Source organism: Vidua macroura, chromosome 13, assembly GCF_024509145.1.
Source record: "Vidua macroura isolate BioBank_ID:100142 chromosome 13, ASM2450914v1, whole genome shotgun sequence".
NCBI classification, from domain to species: domain Eukaryota; kingdom Metazoa; phylum Chordata; class Aves; order Passeriformes; family Viduidae; genus Vidua; species Vidua macroura.
Genome location: NC_071583.1, coordinates 5,614,775 through 5,632,472, shown reverse-complemented (window position 1 = coordinate 5,632,472; position 17,698 = coordinate 5,614,775). Strand labels below are relative to the sequence as shown.

At 37.4% G+C, this 17,698-nt stretch overlaps 1 protein-coding gene across 2 annotated transcripts in view; it reads right to left on the bottom strand.

Annotated features, from left to right (window-relative positions):
- The window catches only part of SUCLG2 (succinate-CoA ligase GDP-forming subunit beta), a 112,780-nt gene that overhangs the window by 78,522 nt on the left and 16,560 nt on the right, over positions 1-17,698 (bottom strand). For both annotated transcript variants that reach the window (XM_053989616.1, XM_053989617.1), the window contains exon 2: positions 12,877-13,018. In XM_053989616.1, the coding sequence (XP_053845591.1) occupies positions 12,877-13,018 (142 nt within the window). The remainder of the gene's footprint in view (positions 1-12,876; positions 13,019-17,698) is intronic.

Here is a 17,698-nt window from a genome sequence, read left to right as displayed (position 1 = left end):
AGTTGTCTGCAGAAACCTAGGCCGCGAGCAATGTTACACTCAAAACCTTGTTTACAGGCAAAGAGAAAGCACAATTTACATATTTAGACACATAGAAAGCCAGGAATATATTGTAAATATACCCATGATTTCAACAGTGTAGTTGCTATTTTTTTTTTTTTTATTTCAGATTTACTTGTTACAGAACAGGAATAAATGCTTATATGCAGGGGAAAATCCTCTATAATAACACAGTTAAAATTGTTACACAACTATTTTCTAATTGCTACCTCTTTTCCTCGTGTAATGCTCATCCTTCCACTGCACTTCTGGGTCCAAAGGTGGACAGTTTCATTCTGGTCTAGGGCTGCTCTTCATTGGAGTTCTTTGTTGGGAGGAATATTTGTTTGGCTCCTTCTTCTTCACTCTTTTAAAATGGGCTCTTTCTTCCCAGGGTCCATGCTCCCCTGAGTTTACTGTACACAGCGAGTAGTAGGGACATTAGATACCAGAGACACATTTTAACCCACTGTGAGCCCAAAATTATGGAATTTACTAATTAATTTGATTGCTGTCACAACTTGTATTACAGAATAATGTGTTGATATTGGCAGAAACCATCATTCCCTAACACCAGGTATTATTGGTACTCCTGGACCACCAATTTCCTGAGTTATTTGCACAAATTTTTATTAAGTCCTTGAAGAAATCTGAGCTTACAAACTGCCGATCTGCTCTTGAGCCTCACAGGAAAGCTGAGGACACACAAATGCCCACTGAGTAGCACAAGAACCTTCTGTCAATTCCAGGTTTCCCAGTGCTTCTCTTGACTACTCCAGCCTTTTTAATCTCTTTTTTTTCCCCGTGCACTTGGAAGAGTTCCTACAGCTTTGCCCAGGTGTTTCATTAGAATCAGTTCAGCATCTGACTTGTCACACAGGGCAGTTCAGAGCAGTTTTCTGGACAGCACAGTAAATTCTGTGTAATTATGACCCAATGGGCTGCAGTGAGGCCAACCACTGCTAAGCTGAAACCCAAGGAGTGCAAGCTGTGATTCTCCTTAAGATATATGATCAGCTTTTAGAGCTTGGAAAGAACAGGGAGAGTACATAAGACAACCAAATTCTAGTATCCAACAGGGCACTCTGCAGTTAGTTAAAGACAGAGAGAAGTACATACATTCAATTATTGATAGCACTGCCCTGCTTAATTAGAAGCCTCCATGCCTTTCTTTCCCAGTCCTTTGAGGGAATGCAAACATCCTACCCCCCCCAGTTCTGACAGCCTGGCATTTGTTTCTCAAGCTCCAATCACCACCTCAGCAGCAAAGATATAACTATATACATTAAACTTCATGTTTTACAGGTTTCATAGCATTAAATTAGCCTAGAAAAATGAATATAAAAGCAAGAGTGAGCTTTTGGTTTGGCAATCAGCATTTGCAGGAAAGGATGTATCTCAACGTGATGTGGAAACCAGGAAAGCTGTTTCATTTAGGCTTCCTGCAAGTTGAGCTCTGTGGGGATTTTGAAGGCAGATATTATGCTTGGAAATGGAACTCTACATATTTTAATGGAATTGCACAGTCTAAACACCACAATGAGTGAGCAGTCATATCAAACAGTGGAATTTGGAGCTTTCCAAATTACTCACATATAAACTGAACTTTTCTGGGTAAAAATGTAGAATTGGAATAAACACCACCTTTATTTGCAAAGAAAGAGAATGTGCAGCTGATTTAAGTGCCTTGAACCTGTGTTGAACCTATAAAGGGACTGACACAAGAAGTGAGTGAGTACATCTCAAATGGCCACACTCTTCATGCACAGTGCTGTTCAGCACCTTCTCAGCTTCAGACAAGCAGGACCAGGGATCAAATTTGTGCCAAACTTGTCAGAAGATCTGTACACCACATCTGTACACCAGCTCTATAACCCTGAGTGTGTGGGTCCAGCCAGTCAGCCATTTAAATGACAAGAGTGTGACCTAAGCACCATCCCAACGGCCCCTCCTATGAATCCTCAAAAACAGATGCTCTGTGTCATCCTGAGAACTGTGAAGCACTGGTTAATATTTCATTAACTTAAGGTCAGCAAGCTGCTTTGCCACGTCAGAAAGCCCACTTCTCAGCTTCTGCAGAGTCATGGAATCGTGTCTGCCTGGTTTACAAATCAGATGAGGTAACAGCTGAAAATAAACCTCCAGTAGATTACTCCTCTTCTCTGTGCTGCTGAAAAGAACACCAGATTTCGTTGAAATGTCAGATATACAATAGGCCAATCTTTATTTAAAGGCAACACTTTTGCATGATGTTTTGTTCATGCTTCTGCCATTTCTCACATTCCAACCTTCTCACTTCAAGGTCAAATTCAGAATCAGTGTCTAAGGCAGTATAAATCACATTTGTATAAATTGTGGTCACAGTTTACTCTCAGAAAGCCTCCTGCAGTATAAGTTACTTAATAGTATGCAAAAGAAGAAGGCTCTAAATAGCTAAAACAATTTATAGAGACAAAAGAACATATAATTAATGTTGCCCTACCTGCCGTTAACTGCACTAATTGCATCCTTTCTGCACAACTGAAAATTCTGACATCGAGACATCTTCAGTGATATGCAACTCATGTTCAATTACCCCTGAACCTTGGCCCTTAAAAGTCTCTCTCTAGTATTTAGTTTGACTGGTTTATTTTGTTTCTTTAGCAGCAGAGAGATTTCTGAAGGAATGCTTACTCCAGTCTGTGGAAGTCCAGACTTCTCACTATTTACAGGACACTAAACATCAGAAACTCATCATAAAGACAAGCCATAAATCAGAACCCATAAATCAAAATTGTGAAAAGAGTCACAAAGCTGCATAAGCTCAATGACACAGGAGTCTCATCTTGTAAACAAACAACATAAAATATGAAAATACATGAATTTTTTTCATCTTAAAATTGTAAAATAACTTTTCTATACAAACATCTTTAAACACCTAACTTGGCTTCCTATGGATCGAAAAAACCACTAAATAAATACTATCTGATATGCACTTCAAATAGGAATGTCACTCAGAAGATAAAATAAGCAAGTTATTTATAGTATACATTAATTATCATATTAAAATGGCAGATTACTTTATGGCATGAGACATAAGCCTGTATTTCATGGGGGGGGGGGAAGGTTTCATAAGAATAGTTTTTCCTAAGATAGTCAAATTTGTAGCACTCAGCTTCAAGTCTCTCTCATTCCACTTTTCTTCCAAAATATCCAAGCAAAAGGCCAGATGTGGAAAGGCCAGTGAGAAAATCAACCACACTGAACATCTAATGAGCTAAACCCAAAATCAGGGTACAAGATTTATCTGTGGGAACAAGAACAAGAGGGGGTGTTGGACGTGCAGACATGGCATCAGGACTGTTATGAATAATCTTCAGTGGGGACAAAGCACAACACACCAAGATAAGGAAAGCTACTGCTAAACTGTACAGGTGAATAACTGGAGGAATAGAGGGGTCAAAGACTTGGCAGGAGGAGAGGGAAGTGCAGTGCAGCAGTGGTGAATCTTCCCAGTGACTTTATATTGTTAACTGTTTATACAGCAAACTCTTCTTGGTTGCCTTTCTCTTCTCTTTCTCCAAAACCCCCAGGGCTGCTCTTAAGTATTTAGAACAATAAATAAATTTAAGATTTATAGCCTGAAGTTTAGCCGTATTCATCTTACTCAGGTGAGCAGTCCAACTAAGCCCAGGGGAGGTGCAAGAAAAATGTTCCCCTTCATAATGAAGCATGGAACAAAAGCTGACTTTAACTGTAGGACCAGGGAGAGTATGCCACACAGAGGTAAAATTGTCAACTTCAGATTTTTCTTAATAAAACAAAAATCACTTAAAATAAGAGCATAGCTAACTTCTGGAACTACCCTGAACATGATTCTGACTAAATGTTTTTTTGTGGTGACATTCTCAAGGGTTAGAGCATCATTTAAAATATACTGTGATGCAGAGTCAGATAATATCTCCCAGCTGAATCCAGCAGGGTTACAAAGACATATTTTGTATTCATAAATGTGTTGAAATATTTTACTATTCTTGAACCGCAAATATTTGAAGAAATGTAGATAAACATATTTTAAATTCACAGCACTTTCTCAAATATGAAGTAGCAGATTAACAAAATGTCAGAACATCCTTAGCTTCAAAAACTGCTCTACCATTTTAGGTAGAGATTATCTACCAAAAAAAATAATAATCACAGCCTCTTATGATCATACTTCTCAACTGCTGATATATTCAACTTGTAAATTACTCCCGTCTTTAAAGATAAAACAAGCTCTTGCAAGTCATCCTAACCTTTGCAAAATAGCAGTTAATATTACCTCATTGACTGGAAGAGGCTGAGGAGTAAATAGGGGATGGGAATCATGGTATGGAGTCTGGATGCTGGGTGTTCTCTGAGCTTCACAAGAGTTGAAAAGTCAGTTGTGAGAGATTCCTGGCTTGGTTCCAAAATATGTGCTTGCATAGCAAATGTACAAGCTAATATCCTTACTTGTCAATCCAGCCCATCCTAAACCACCACCTGGTGCATAAAGACCAAAGGTGTAATAAATTTAACAGAAACAATTGACAATTTTTTTTAAAAAAGCAACTTTCCCAAATAAATTATATATAGCAAGTAGATAACCAACAACAGTATCTTCCTGCTGTACCCTGTGTCACTTGGGATCAGGGAAATCATGACAATATCAATTATAAACTATCCTATCTTAGGACTGCCATCATTCCTTAGATTTTATTCAACATGATTGTGCTACTAGTCCTTCTACTGGAAAGTTTAAATGAAAAACAGGCATAAGCATCAATTTTGTATTTGAGACCCCTATGCATGGGATTATCCACTGGGACTGATCACATAGAAGATGCAAAGATGCAGCACCACACAGCACAGAGTAACAAACAAGGAAAAGAAGAAAGACAACCAGAGAAGAATGAAACTTGCTTTCAGTAATCAGGCCCTGAACATTTAGAAGCTGATGGGCATCTAGAGAATGTAGAAGGAGTGATTTCTCTCCTTTACACAGCTGCTAGTACTACAGAGAAAACATTTTTGTTTAGTATTCCATATCTTATACATAAAGTGTGTCTAATGGTTCTGATTTTATGCATAAAAAAATGAAAATTTCATGCAGCTGCTTCTCAATTACGCATCTGGTTATTGTTCTGCAGCTGCAAAACTACCTTGAAGAACCATAAAATATGGTGTGACAAGAGTGGGATAAATACCAGCAGTCATCTTGTTCTCTCCTTGTAAAACTTTGCATTTTTTACCACCTGATAAAATTCCTGAATCAAGAACTATAACTTCTGTTGCCTCCTTCTTTCATAAACAAAAATTCAGTAGGGTACTTAACACAACTGAAATTTCCAAAAGCCCACACTGTGGCACACATTATGTTTTGAATTCAGTACCCCATTTCTAGAATATTTTTGACTCTGTGTTTTACTTTCAAACAGCTATTTTGGTAATTTGATCAGAAATCCAACACAGAGAACAATAAGTCAGCTCAACATTAGTGTCAAACATCTGAAATGAGATTTTGATTTGTTAGCCCCCAAGCCATTACTCATATTACTATAAATCTATTGAATATGAAGACATTTGGTGACAAAGTTGGTTATAAAATATCCAACTAATGTAAGCAGTCTCAAGCTTGCATTTACTGACTCACACTCAGCATGTAATTCTCTAACAAAGGGAATAGATAAGAAAAACAAAACAATTTCTTTTTTCATAACAATGCATTTCAAAAAAAAAAAAAAAAATTCTGTAATTCCTCTGGAAGCAGAGGGTCCTGTAAAGTATTTTCATTTCTAAAATATTAAAAAACCCACAATTTTTAAGTTAACTTGAAACAAAAAGGTTCAACTCAAAACAAAACAATACCCAGTAGTAAGCTTTGACAAAATCTATTATTAACTTTGGAAAAGAATAAAACTCAAACTCCCAGTCAGAGAAGCTGGAAGTTTCTCTACCTGATTCTTCTGGCACGCAGGATGCAACACATGTGGCTAGAGTAAAATGCAGCAAACCCTGGATGCCGGGGAAGAGATGATGATGTCTAGCTCCAGATCAGAAGGCTGAAGGATACTTTTATTAAAACTAAAATGTATTATATTAATATACTATTTAAAGAGATACTATACTATTCGACATACTTATGTCTTACTTACCTATCAACAAACTTGTGACTCTGCTGAGAGCCCGAGCCACAGCTGGATGCGACTGGTCAGTGAGCCCAAACAACCTTCACCAGAATCCAACCCAGCAATCACTGCAGGTAAACAATCTCCACACCACATTCCACATGGGGAAACCAAAGGAGCAGAGATAAAGATTGTTTTCTCTTCTTCTCTCTGTGCTTCTCTTGAGGGACAGAATTATGTCTCTCTGTCCAGAGAATGTGAATGTCACATGTGGCCATTACCAACAAATGCATGTGTGGTTCCACAGCTGCCTGGTTCCCACAGAAAACACAGAGGTGCCAAGGCTTTATGTGGAAAAACATTGGTGGAATGAGACAAGCAGGAAGGCAAAGACAGAGAGCCCTCACAGGGCATTGCGCTGCTTAAACACTGCTGCACATAAAAGTTTTGCACTTCTCTGCCACCTCTGTGAAGCAGCTTCTCAGCATGAGACACAAAAGAAGGAGGGAAGCAAAGGGGAGGGAGCACAGGCTGGATTATGAGATTCAAACCCAACCAAGCCACACACACAGAGGAGAAAACAGCAAAACTTTAGGGCTCCTGTCCAGGGGAAAGGTCCTGTAGCACCAACATTCACCGAGTGTGAAACCCTCAAATGAAATGGTAATTCCACCTTGACTGTGCCTTGTGCAGTTCAGCTTCCAAGAGAGATTAAGCTAAAGCCCCAAGAAGCAATGTGTGAGAAAACCAAGAATGTCCATAAAAATAACTACCATGCAGAGCTGCTTTATTCCTGGTTTGTTCTGTTGCTGTATCACAACAAATTCCCCAGGACTGTCTACCAAACTCCCTAGCACAGCACATTTGGTGAACAAATCACTATAACACCTTTCCTAGCTCCTCTGATTTTCCAGGACTGATCTTTTTCATCCAGTAGATGAGGTAAATAAATTGGGTCACTGACACATTAATTACCAAGCCTCCTACAAAGGATTACTTTAACTGCAGCAAACAACATGTTGCCTTCATAATTTTTACTCTACTTCATTATTTTCATCATTTTCAGACACAAGTGAGAATCTTAAAGCTGTTTGCACAACTCTGATACTTGGGGATATTTTCCAAAAATCAAATCACTGCAACAGGGACAAACGTAGGAAAAACCCCATTATTTGCAATATTATTTGATAATATTTAAATATCATTTAAATTATGGTTAGCAATCAGTATTTCCCTTCTGATCATACACAGAAACATTACCTTCTATGATTGCCAAGTCAAGCAAATGTGGGTTTGAGCAAAGCACTTCAGCAAGCAAAAAACCAGTACGCACACAAATGGCTTTTAGCAGTACACAACTGCTAAACATGTGCTCTACCTATGCTAAATAGGGTAACAACTGACTGTTTAGCACAAGAAAAAAGGTAAAAAAAAAAAAAGGAAGAAGATTTTCTCAATCAGAAGTCATAAGGTGGGAGAAGGGCTGAAAAGAAAAAAGCAAATGAGCACAGGGAAGAGAAGGCTCTACGAAACAACAGGGAACTGAACAAGGGACAGAAAGAGAGTAAAACCACAGACACTGACAAATTTTGTGGAGCTTTGAATTGATACATTCAAGGGATGCCTATGAATACTGCAAATAATGGAGTATTAACAGATATTTTCTATCATTGAGAAGTGGCTGAAAAATGCAGATTCACTCTAATTTTATATTTAATCCCTCTGACAACGCAAAATCCATTAAGTGGAACAAAGAAATACTTATGCTCCGTAACACTGAACATGGTCCAAGGCAGCTCATCCATCACCAGTTTTCTATAAAATTTAAAAGATTGTTTTCTAAATACTTACCCATCTGAGAATAGGATCATATTATAACTTACATATAATAACTTACAGCATTATTTTGCCTGAAAAGAACAGTTTCAGAAAGCTATAATTTAAGTCTAAGGAACTTTAATAAAAGCTGTCAGAGAAAATAAGAGGACTTGTGGGAGAGCTGTTCCTCACCAGCAAGCAAAGTTCTGTGCTCAGTTCCCTGGAATGCTATTGCAGCAACACATGATTTTTTTTCAACATATGCAGAAAAGGATAACCTGAGTGGCTCTAAATAATAACTAGTTATAAACACAAAGTACATGAGGGTTTTTGAGAAATAACTTATTATGCACAGGTGAAAAATTATTACTTCACAGCAAAGCATAGAATGGAAAGAAATATGGAAATCATAGAAATGCTGAAAGAAGCAATTCTGCGACCTATCCTGATGGACAGAAACAGAGAGGAAATTAAATCACATAAGCAACCTCATGATGACAGTAAAAAATGATCAGGTAAGTAGCCAAGATTCTCAAATAAAATTTTATATAGAGGGCCACTCTGTACAGGATACTCATAGAAAAGCTCTTCCTGGTATAACAAAAAAGGACCTGAATTCACATTTCAAATATCCTTAGAAACAGGTTCAAGGATGTTTTTAATTTTCCCAGCATAAAAGCTTAAATTAAATCCAAACTGCATTATCACCAACAAATTCTTCATGATCTACACAAAAAGGACACTACCAGCCTAAAGGTCAATTTTTGATCCCTTCTAAACGTAAATTGCTTTCAAGTGGTTTTCACAACTAGTACTAGAGAGGTGGATTTTCAGATAAGGGATCTAAAACAGCATCTAAAAATGCAGCCTTCCCTTTAAATTAAAAAACCATGGGAAGAAAAAAACTTCAGGAGCTGAGACAGGAAGGAGACTGGTGCTCACATGACCAAGAACTCTTTCAATTTTCTAAAAAATGGTGAATAATAGGTGACAGGTAAATGACCTCATGAAAAGATGCTTCAATAAACCTTTTCTGTTCTTTATAAAATACATGTTTACCTCTCCAGCCTGATAGAAAAAGCACACCTTCAGTCCAAAGCTGAATTTTATGAGTTCCCTCATGCATAAGCAATAGAAATAGGACATGCAGAGACTATATTTTGTTTTATTATTTTTTTTTAAGTAGAGTGAATAAAAACCTTGCACTCAATTGAACTGCATTTCTCTGTGATAGAGTGTGAACACTGCACCTGACTGATTCCTAAATGTAATGAAACACTCTAAGTGGCAACAGGCAGCATTCTATTGCTTTTGTTAAAATTCAGAAAAAGAAACGCATGCCAAGTTCCCAGCATCGATTTAGGACTGTCAGCAGTGCCAGCCACCTCTACGTTCTCTACTGATCCAAAGAGCCAAATGACAGGGCACAGCAGCCCCCTCCAGCATAATTACAACCCCTCAGCACTGCCCACCTCCTAGCTGGAAATGATGGGTCCCTTAATAACTTCTCCATCAGGCAGAGCACAAAGAGCAGAACACGAGACTCAAGGGCTTCTGCTGGAGGAGCCCAGAGCAAACCATGCCCTGAAATGATGCACAGTGCACAGATTTTCCTTTCACAAACGATGCACAGCCTATATAAGGATTATTTCCTTAGGTATTGGTGCTACAGTACAAGGAAAAGAAACAGCAAGTAAGGAAATGCCTTCTCTGGCTAAACAAGCCCGAAATTAAGTGAGAATTAGATCAGAAGACTTGTGAGTTAATACAAGAACAGCCACGTGAGCTTGTATTTCAAACAAAAACTTGGTTCCCAAGTATTTTAATTTTTTTTTCTATTAAATAGTTGTACTGGAATGGTAAGAACTTGTTTACACATTAAGTTTCTTCAGAGAGCAGATAAAGCAACAGCATACTGTGCAGCAAAATGGGACGTCTTTCCTCTCTTGAAAACCAAGAACTTTAACACAAACCAGAAAACTATTGTGACTGAATTTCTTGGCACTCTGTAAATATTGCCTTCTCTACAAAAGTTAACACTGGGAAATTGCTTAGCACGTAGAAGGCAATGAATTCCTTGGGGCTTAATTCTGTATTCTTTATTGTGTACAACTTCTTTTGAAGTCAATATTAGTGATGTCATGTTAATTTTTCTTACATCTGCCATTCTTATCTTAGAAGGGGAAAAAAAACCCCAATCCTTTAGTTCCATTAAAAATTCCTTGCAGACTGTCTTTTCTGCAGTTGGTAAGTTTTGAAAGTATCTGAGGAAATATAACATTCAGCGCATATATTAATAAAAATAGAGAGAAACAGAGGAAATGAGCAAAGTGTAACAAAACTGCTGATACGGAATAAAGGCAAACCCTTTCAAGAAGACATGCTTTAACACCTTCCTGACAAGTGAAGACAGCAGCAAAAAATCATCTCATCTCTTTCCACTGCATCAACAGGAAATCCAACAATAGCAAAACTGGTGAGCACAGGCCCTGCAGCAGTAAAGACAGCTCTGCCAAGCACAAAACAGTTGGTGAAATTGTGAAATTAAATTGTGAATTCCAGACTTTATGCAGACTTCCATGACAGAAATTCCTATCCCCTTACCTGTACCCCTTTATCACACACACAGACCCATATGAGTTATGTAATGCTGCAAGATTATAAAGGAAAATTCTTGTTTCTCCTGTATTCCTGAGGGCTACAGAAAGAATTTCTTTCAGAAGAAAAATACTGAACCTTGGACTTTCAAGTTTTGAGAACTTTATCCTGTTTTTATCTTTAAAATATGTTGACAAGCACCTTTTCTTGTTTGAAGAAGCCAAAGTGAAGGACAGCGGCAATGTGGCACACAGCACCTAAAACATGAGGTTTTTGAGCAGGACTTGGCAGGGGAGGTTGGCCTCTCCCCATATTTTACTGCAGAATGCCTGTCTATCAACAACATGCCCAAACTGCCTTCACTGGTCATTTTATTTTATAATATTTCATGCCTCCTGTAGGCTGAAGTTTCCTGTTTTCCCATATCTTTTTACTTTGTGCAGTTGCATATTCAGTTGCAAATTGTGCAGATAACCCTGAGTGACAGAGCCAATATTAATCTGAGAGATCATAAAGAACATAAACCTGGCAAAATCTTGGAACAACAATGACCACAGCAGAAAAACTGATGTTCTTGATTCTTAGTTTTCAAAGTGTATGTTAGAAGTACAAGGACAGCACAGCACCAGAATGATAACAAGGATGTTGTTAATTATTAAGTGGATCAATGGAATGTCAGTCATTCCAACATGAAATAAATTCCACACCATAAACCACAATTCTTTCATGCTCAGTAGTGCACCACGGCTGAATGCAACTACATCAAATGAAGAAAGGTATCACTAAGTTCACTTTCTGAAGTGCTAGCAAGCCCACACAATTAAAATAAAATTTACCTGATAAAGTTGCATGAGCAAACGTTTTTGGTTCTGGATTTTACTTTTGGTTATTTAAACAGAGTTTGTTTGTTGGTTTTTAATAGATGGATATTTCTGTGATTTGAAAAGCAAGCAAGCTACAGAGGTTGTTTAAAATAAACTTAGCATCATAAAACAGAGGAGGTTCACTGCTTTAATGGAGTAATTTATATCTCCAAATAGTCATAGAGATCAAGAACAGCAATAGTTATTGGACAGGCCAATCCATTTATGAGTTCAATCACGAAGAGGAGAGTTTAAGTGCTGTAAGACTGGTGATAAACCTGCCACAGCTTCAGCTAGCATTCCTTGATTTTCTCAGATATCCAGACATGAGGAAACACTCCAATTTCATGTCCCTTGCTTTATGCCCGACTTTGCCATTTTGTACTGCTAAATGACCATAACACTTGCATTTAATTTTTTGTTTCAGGTATATTTTCAAATATACTGATTGTCATAAGAAGGTTTTGATCACTGAAAAATGCATCACCTTAATGAAGTTCTAGAGATTGAACAAGCCATTATGCTAATGCTACTCAGCTACTTGAGCTCTGATGAGATCTTGGATATGAGTAAGTTGTGTTAATTTACCTTCCAGTGTGCAAAACTGAAATGCATTTAACTAAGTGGCCTGTGCATTATGTAAAGCATAAACCAAAATACCTTCCTGTTCCTACACAATTAGACTACAATAATGTCTGGCCTCTGGCATTTTGATATTTGATATATTAACAAAAGCTGAATGAAAAGAGGAAAATTGTACAACTTTAAAAAGTATTTCAGTTAGAACAGATTGACAAAGTACTTTAACACTTTCTTTTTAGAGAGAAAAGCTATTATATAAATTCATTTCTGACCCACATTACTGTCATTTGTTCACCACAACAGAATGAGGGTGTTGTCAGAGAAACAAAATATAGCTCCAGAAGCAGGGTCTTCTCTTCAAGTCATTGTCACATCCTTTTGTGATGATACATCAACTCACCTTTTCTATTTCTTCATTTGGACACACACTTAACAAATATCTAAGTATCCTTTAAAATGGAGAGGCCACAACTTTTTCCTTCCTTTGCTTTTTAATAGAGGGAATTTTTGTTTGAAAACAGCTTTTTACACAAGTTCATTTATTTCAGATCCTTAACCTACATCAAGTATACAAAAAAAAAAATTATCCACAACCATTCATGACATTCTGAATTATTATAATGTTAATTAAAGAATTCACGTCACATGCTGCATGCAAAACATTTGAGAAATAAAGTTCTAAGTATTGCCACTATAAACTTGTTCATATATAAAACTGAGCATATATTTATGGTCTGGATGAAATATCAAAGCTTTTCAGTAAGTGTGAATTTAAAGACTGTTTAAACTTATTAGAAAACAGATTGCTACCCAGTGAAGCAGAGTCCTCCCATTATCAGTCAACTTACTCAGTCTCTGAGCAGCCTCCAGGGCATCATTTGCAGAATCAGCTACAAAGAATCTCTGAACTGTAACCCCATGGTCTGCCATTATTTTTTTGCTTTGGTACTCCTGCAGGTTGAGCCATCGTCTGGGGGTTAATTGAACAGTCTAGAAAAAACAAGAGGGGAAAATAACATAATGCTCATTAAGAAGAGTTCATGAGACAGCCCACTGAGCTCATCCACCTTGTGGTTATCTCAAACCAGCAGTTAAACAACACCCAGAGAAAAGGTAAAATACTTATTGATTTACCTAAGTGCCTTTTCTTAACATTTGTGCATCCCAAGTGCTCTGAAAGCTACAGGTATTTTTTAAAAGCTACACAAGGCTCACTTGGCCAGACAAAATGTCTTGCATTTAATACCAAGGCAAACTTGGCTTGAACTCCAAAGTCTATTTATGTTTTCACGTTTTCCTTTGCTATAAAAGTAGTAACAGACTCTTACATTAAAACAAATTCAATTTCATGTTAAATATCATTATTAATACATTTCATCTAATCCCTCCCTATAAAATTATTTCCATTGATTCTCTGCATTTCTTGAAGCACATCTGAAAGAAAAACAACTGACATGGAATTAGCATTATTCTGTAAGAAACTATACACTAATACATGTATTTTCAGCAGTCTGCTGTCTCTGGTTTGTTTGTTGTGCTTCTAAGCAGGTTTTGTTGATGACACCAGCACAGCCACACCAACCATGCCAGGCCAACAACAGCTGGTTATAATAATTAAAATAATGAGAATAATTAGAATAATTCCCTTTTCATTCCCAACATGCCAGTTTAAATGCCCCTGTGGGAATATAAACACATCTATACCCTGTGGTTACAAAGACACTGCAACCTTACACACACAAAGACAACACATTTGCTTGTCCTGGCAGGAAACCTTGAGACACTACAGAAGTCACAGGGTCTTTTCTGAATGGTTTCAAGTGCGGACACATTCTCCACACAGGATAAATTGATTCACACAAAAGCAGTAATTAAGGAGCTGGAGCTGACTCCTGGCAATGGTATAATTCCATTTTGTGCCAGCCAAAGATGCTTTTCCCACATGGAGACATGAACTGCTGTCCCCCTGGCAGCCAGCCACAGCCAGTTCTTGCTTTCTCCTGAAGTAAGGAACACAGCATGCCAGGCAGTGCTACATATTTAGAAATGCTGGACAAAGAGGATTATTTACTATACTTTCATCCCTAACAGCATGATAAAAAAAAATTTCAACCTAATGCAACTTTATACCGAAAACAAAAACCCTCCGTGCTAAAGTCTCTCAATAACACACCCTCTCACAATACTCAAGGTTTACAGGCTGAGCTGTCTCAAAAGCAAACTCCCATCTGTTCTATCCTCTTTGAAACACAGCACAAAAGATTGATGCATAAAGAAAACACAAACCCATCTTCTACAGTATATAACTGCATGTTTTCTTTAGAAGCGACTCCCACTGAACTTAAACAGTTACGAATAGCTCAGGATGACATTTTAAATCCTTTTATGCATAACCTGATTAACATATTTTAGAGGAACAAAATGGGATTGTCAGTTTGCTCTATGGCTATCTCTAATTCTACACATCATAGAGACACCTCATATGATTTATATTCCTCCATGCTATTCACGGATGATATGTTATTACACTTATGCAATACTTCAAATGTATGGTCAAAATTTAAAGTCCCTTTCATAATTGTTGGCATTTAATTTGCTTTCCTATTATAAATTCTCTGCTAGGCTCTAACAATTATCACTTCAGGATCATTTCCACAAAGGGATTAACACTAGGGGCCAGGAGGGACCCTTCTGATTTATCTAAAAATTTCTACAGGTCAGTAATACAGCTAATAAAATTTTGGTCACTAGTTTTATAATTTAAGACCAAGTCTTCAAAATATCTTTTTTTTTCATAACTCAGAAAAATAAAGCAGTTTCACATGTAAGTATTACTAAGCTGATCTAAATCAAATAAATAAGAAGGAAAATATTTTAATTTTTTTTTTCTGGGGAAGATTTTTGTGGCTGTTGCTTGATGGGAACTGCAGTGACCTCTACTCCCAAACACTCTCTCAGCACTTCACAGGTGCTTTTGGGATACAACAGCTCTACAATTCAAAATATAACTCAAAATGTCCCACTGATTAGATGCTAAAAATCTTATTACATATGCTTAAAGTTCAGACATACATAAGCACAGGGACACAACTTCTCTTATAAAAATTGCAAGATTAATATTAAGATATGGCAACATTCTTTTTTCCTAAATTATGAACCAGACCTGTCAGAGGAACACAGAAAGGAAATAAAAGAATATGTCCTTTGAAAAGGGTCAAAGCAGTCCTAAGGGTGATGAGACAAAGGTCTGCTCAACAGCTGCTGGCACAGAAAAGCAAAGCCTACAAACTCCAGGTTAGTGAGCACACTTTTGCCCCCCTGCTATGTCACTTAATTCTAAGAGAGACCATGTTACTGAGTGCCAGCTGAGGACTTTCAATCAAGTCTTTGCACAAAAGACAAACTCCTGGTTGTGAATGAACTGCTTGATAAAATTAATAAGTATCTGAAGTCTGTACCAGAAGCTCTGAAGAGCAAGGAACATGAAAAACTTGCTTTAAAGCACTTGCAGGATACCCACAGTATGTCATGAGGACAGCAGGAAAACTAAAGCAGTTACAAGAGATGAAATAAAGCACAGGCTTTGAATCTGTAAAGGTGACTGTTCTTTCAAGACCATCTCAAAAAATCAAAACAGCTGTGGACATGCATTTTAGGGTGAAGACAAAAAAAGTGACCATGAAATCTCAGAAACATGAGTAATCAGATGTTGCTTTGAACCAATTTCCAGTCCAAGATGTTTTGTTTGCACTAAATCTGTATCTGAATTTATACAAGAATCTTGAATCCCTACCCTCCAGATACATTTATACCAAGCATTCTCAAAAATTTCAGATGGGCTTCAAATGCCCTAAATTCTTGGGCCTCATAAACTTTTATGCATTCTGCAGATAAATCCACATGTGACACTGACAGTAAGAGTGCTAATGCATAAAGGTACAACACAAAGCTAATGAACAAAGCCTCAAAACTCTAGAGAAAAGCCTACAAATGTTTGAGAGAAAGCTATTTCCTATAGACAGTGTTCTGTAGGCAGCCTTAATCCAGCCCTTCCCCCTGAAAGTTGTTAGGAGACTTTAAACTGGCACAGAACACAGCTCAGCCATCACATGTCTCTGTTTTACTCATTTTCCTGTTTTACAGCTGTTTCATTGCTTGCAGCAGCATCAAACAACACTGTTAGATTTGCCAGTTCAGTTCCAGGTCTCCACAAAGACAGACTAAAGAATTAGATGGTAAATCAGCATCAGAAAAATAATCTCAGTGTGAAAGAGGGAATGGGGGGAGCAGCTGAAGGAGAACCTACAGCACAGGAAAGCAGAGTCTAGCTTTTAGTAATTTCTGTTAATTATTCTCATCACCTTCTATTCCCAGCTTATCCCTGCTTGAATATTTTTATCTCCTCACCCCCCACTTTAGCCAGAAAACACCAGAGATGTCTCAGATCTTTCCATGAAGCTCTGTCCCAGCTGACACCCAGTATGTTCCAGAAGTTCAAGCTGTATCTGTGTTTCATCTGTCTCTTTATTGCTAGGTTGGGCTGGAGTACAAGGAGTAGATCCTGTCCCACCAGCCTGTGAAGAAGAGACTGGAAACTCTGTGTGGATTTTAGTGAACCCTGACTCCCTGTGTGACATCTCATCTTTCATCTTCATAAGATGACAGACAAAGGACCAGAAAATTTTCCACGGGTGGCATTTTTCTGTTATCCTTTCATATGGAAACTTTGTGTTTTGTATTGATGTATACATTGAAGATGCAGAGTGGATCTTATCTGAGATACAGATCTGCCTGGTAAATCAAAAGATGCTGTTTATTTTCAAACCACAAGTAAGGTTTAAGAATAAATCAGTCTGTGAAACTAAGAAAGCATTACTTGCAGCGCACAGAAAATAAAATGTTGTAATTTAAAATAATAAAGCTTTAAAGAGGAATTAAATTCATCCTAATAAGATATTTCTTAAGATTAAATTTCTAATGAAAATGCTTATCAAAGAGATTAGTATACTTAAATAGAGCCCTTTTACAACTGATAACATTTCCTGAGAGCCTGACAACAACATCAAAAATCCCAAAATTTAAGTAAGTGAAACAGAAGGCCTCAACTGAGCAGTAACATGAAGTGAGATGAAGGCAGAATTATTTATTCAAGTACAACTTTCACACCAGATTTTCTCCTGCTGGCTAAAATTATTTGGCATTTTCCAAAAGCACAAAGTATTGGTTGGGTTTCGCCTCTAATCTCCCTTCCCTTTTCCAGTCTCCAAGATTTTTGTTACCAGTCAGAATCACATTAATGTAGACCAAAAACATATAGAGTGAGGAGGATTTAGAAAATTACTGTTACTGGGAATTGTGTATTTTGTTCTGAACAAGCTTTCTGTCCAAAATTCCTTCTTTATATAAGCAGAGACCATATTTGGTCTCACAGCATGATTAAACGAGTGGCACACACATGAAGAAATCAAATTTCTTTTTGATCATCTCAACAAGGTCAGGTGTTGCAGAATTGTATCTGTGGTTTATTGACTACTGCTAGAGGAAAAAATTGATTATTCATATAACCTTCATAACCTCTTATTTACCACCTTTTTGTTTGGTGGGGTTTTTTTTACAAAATGCTTAAGGCCCTGCACAAATAATGAATTTGGATTTCCATTATTCTTCTAC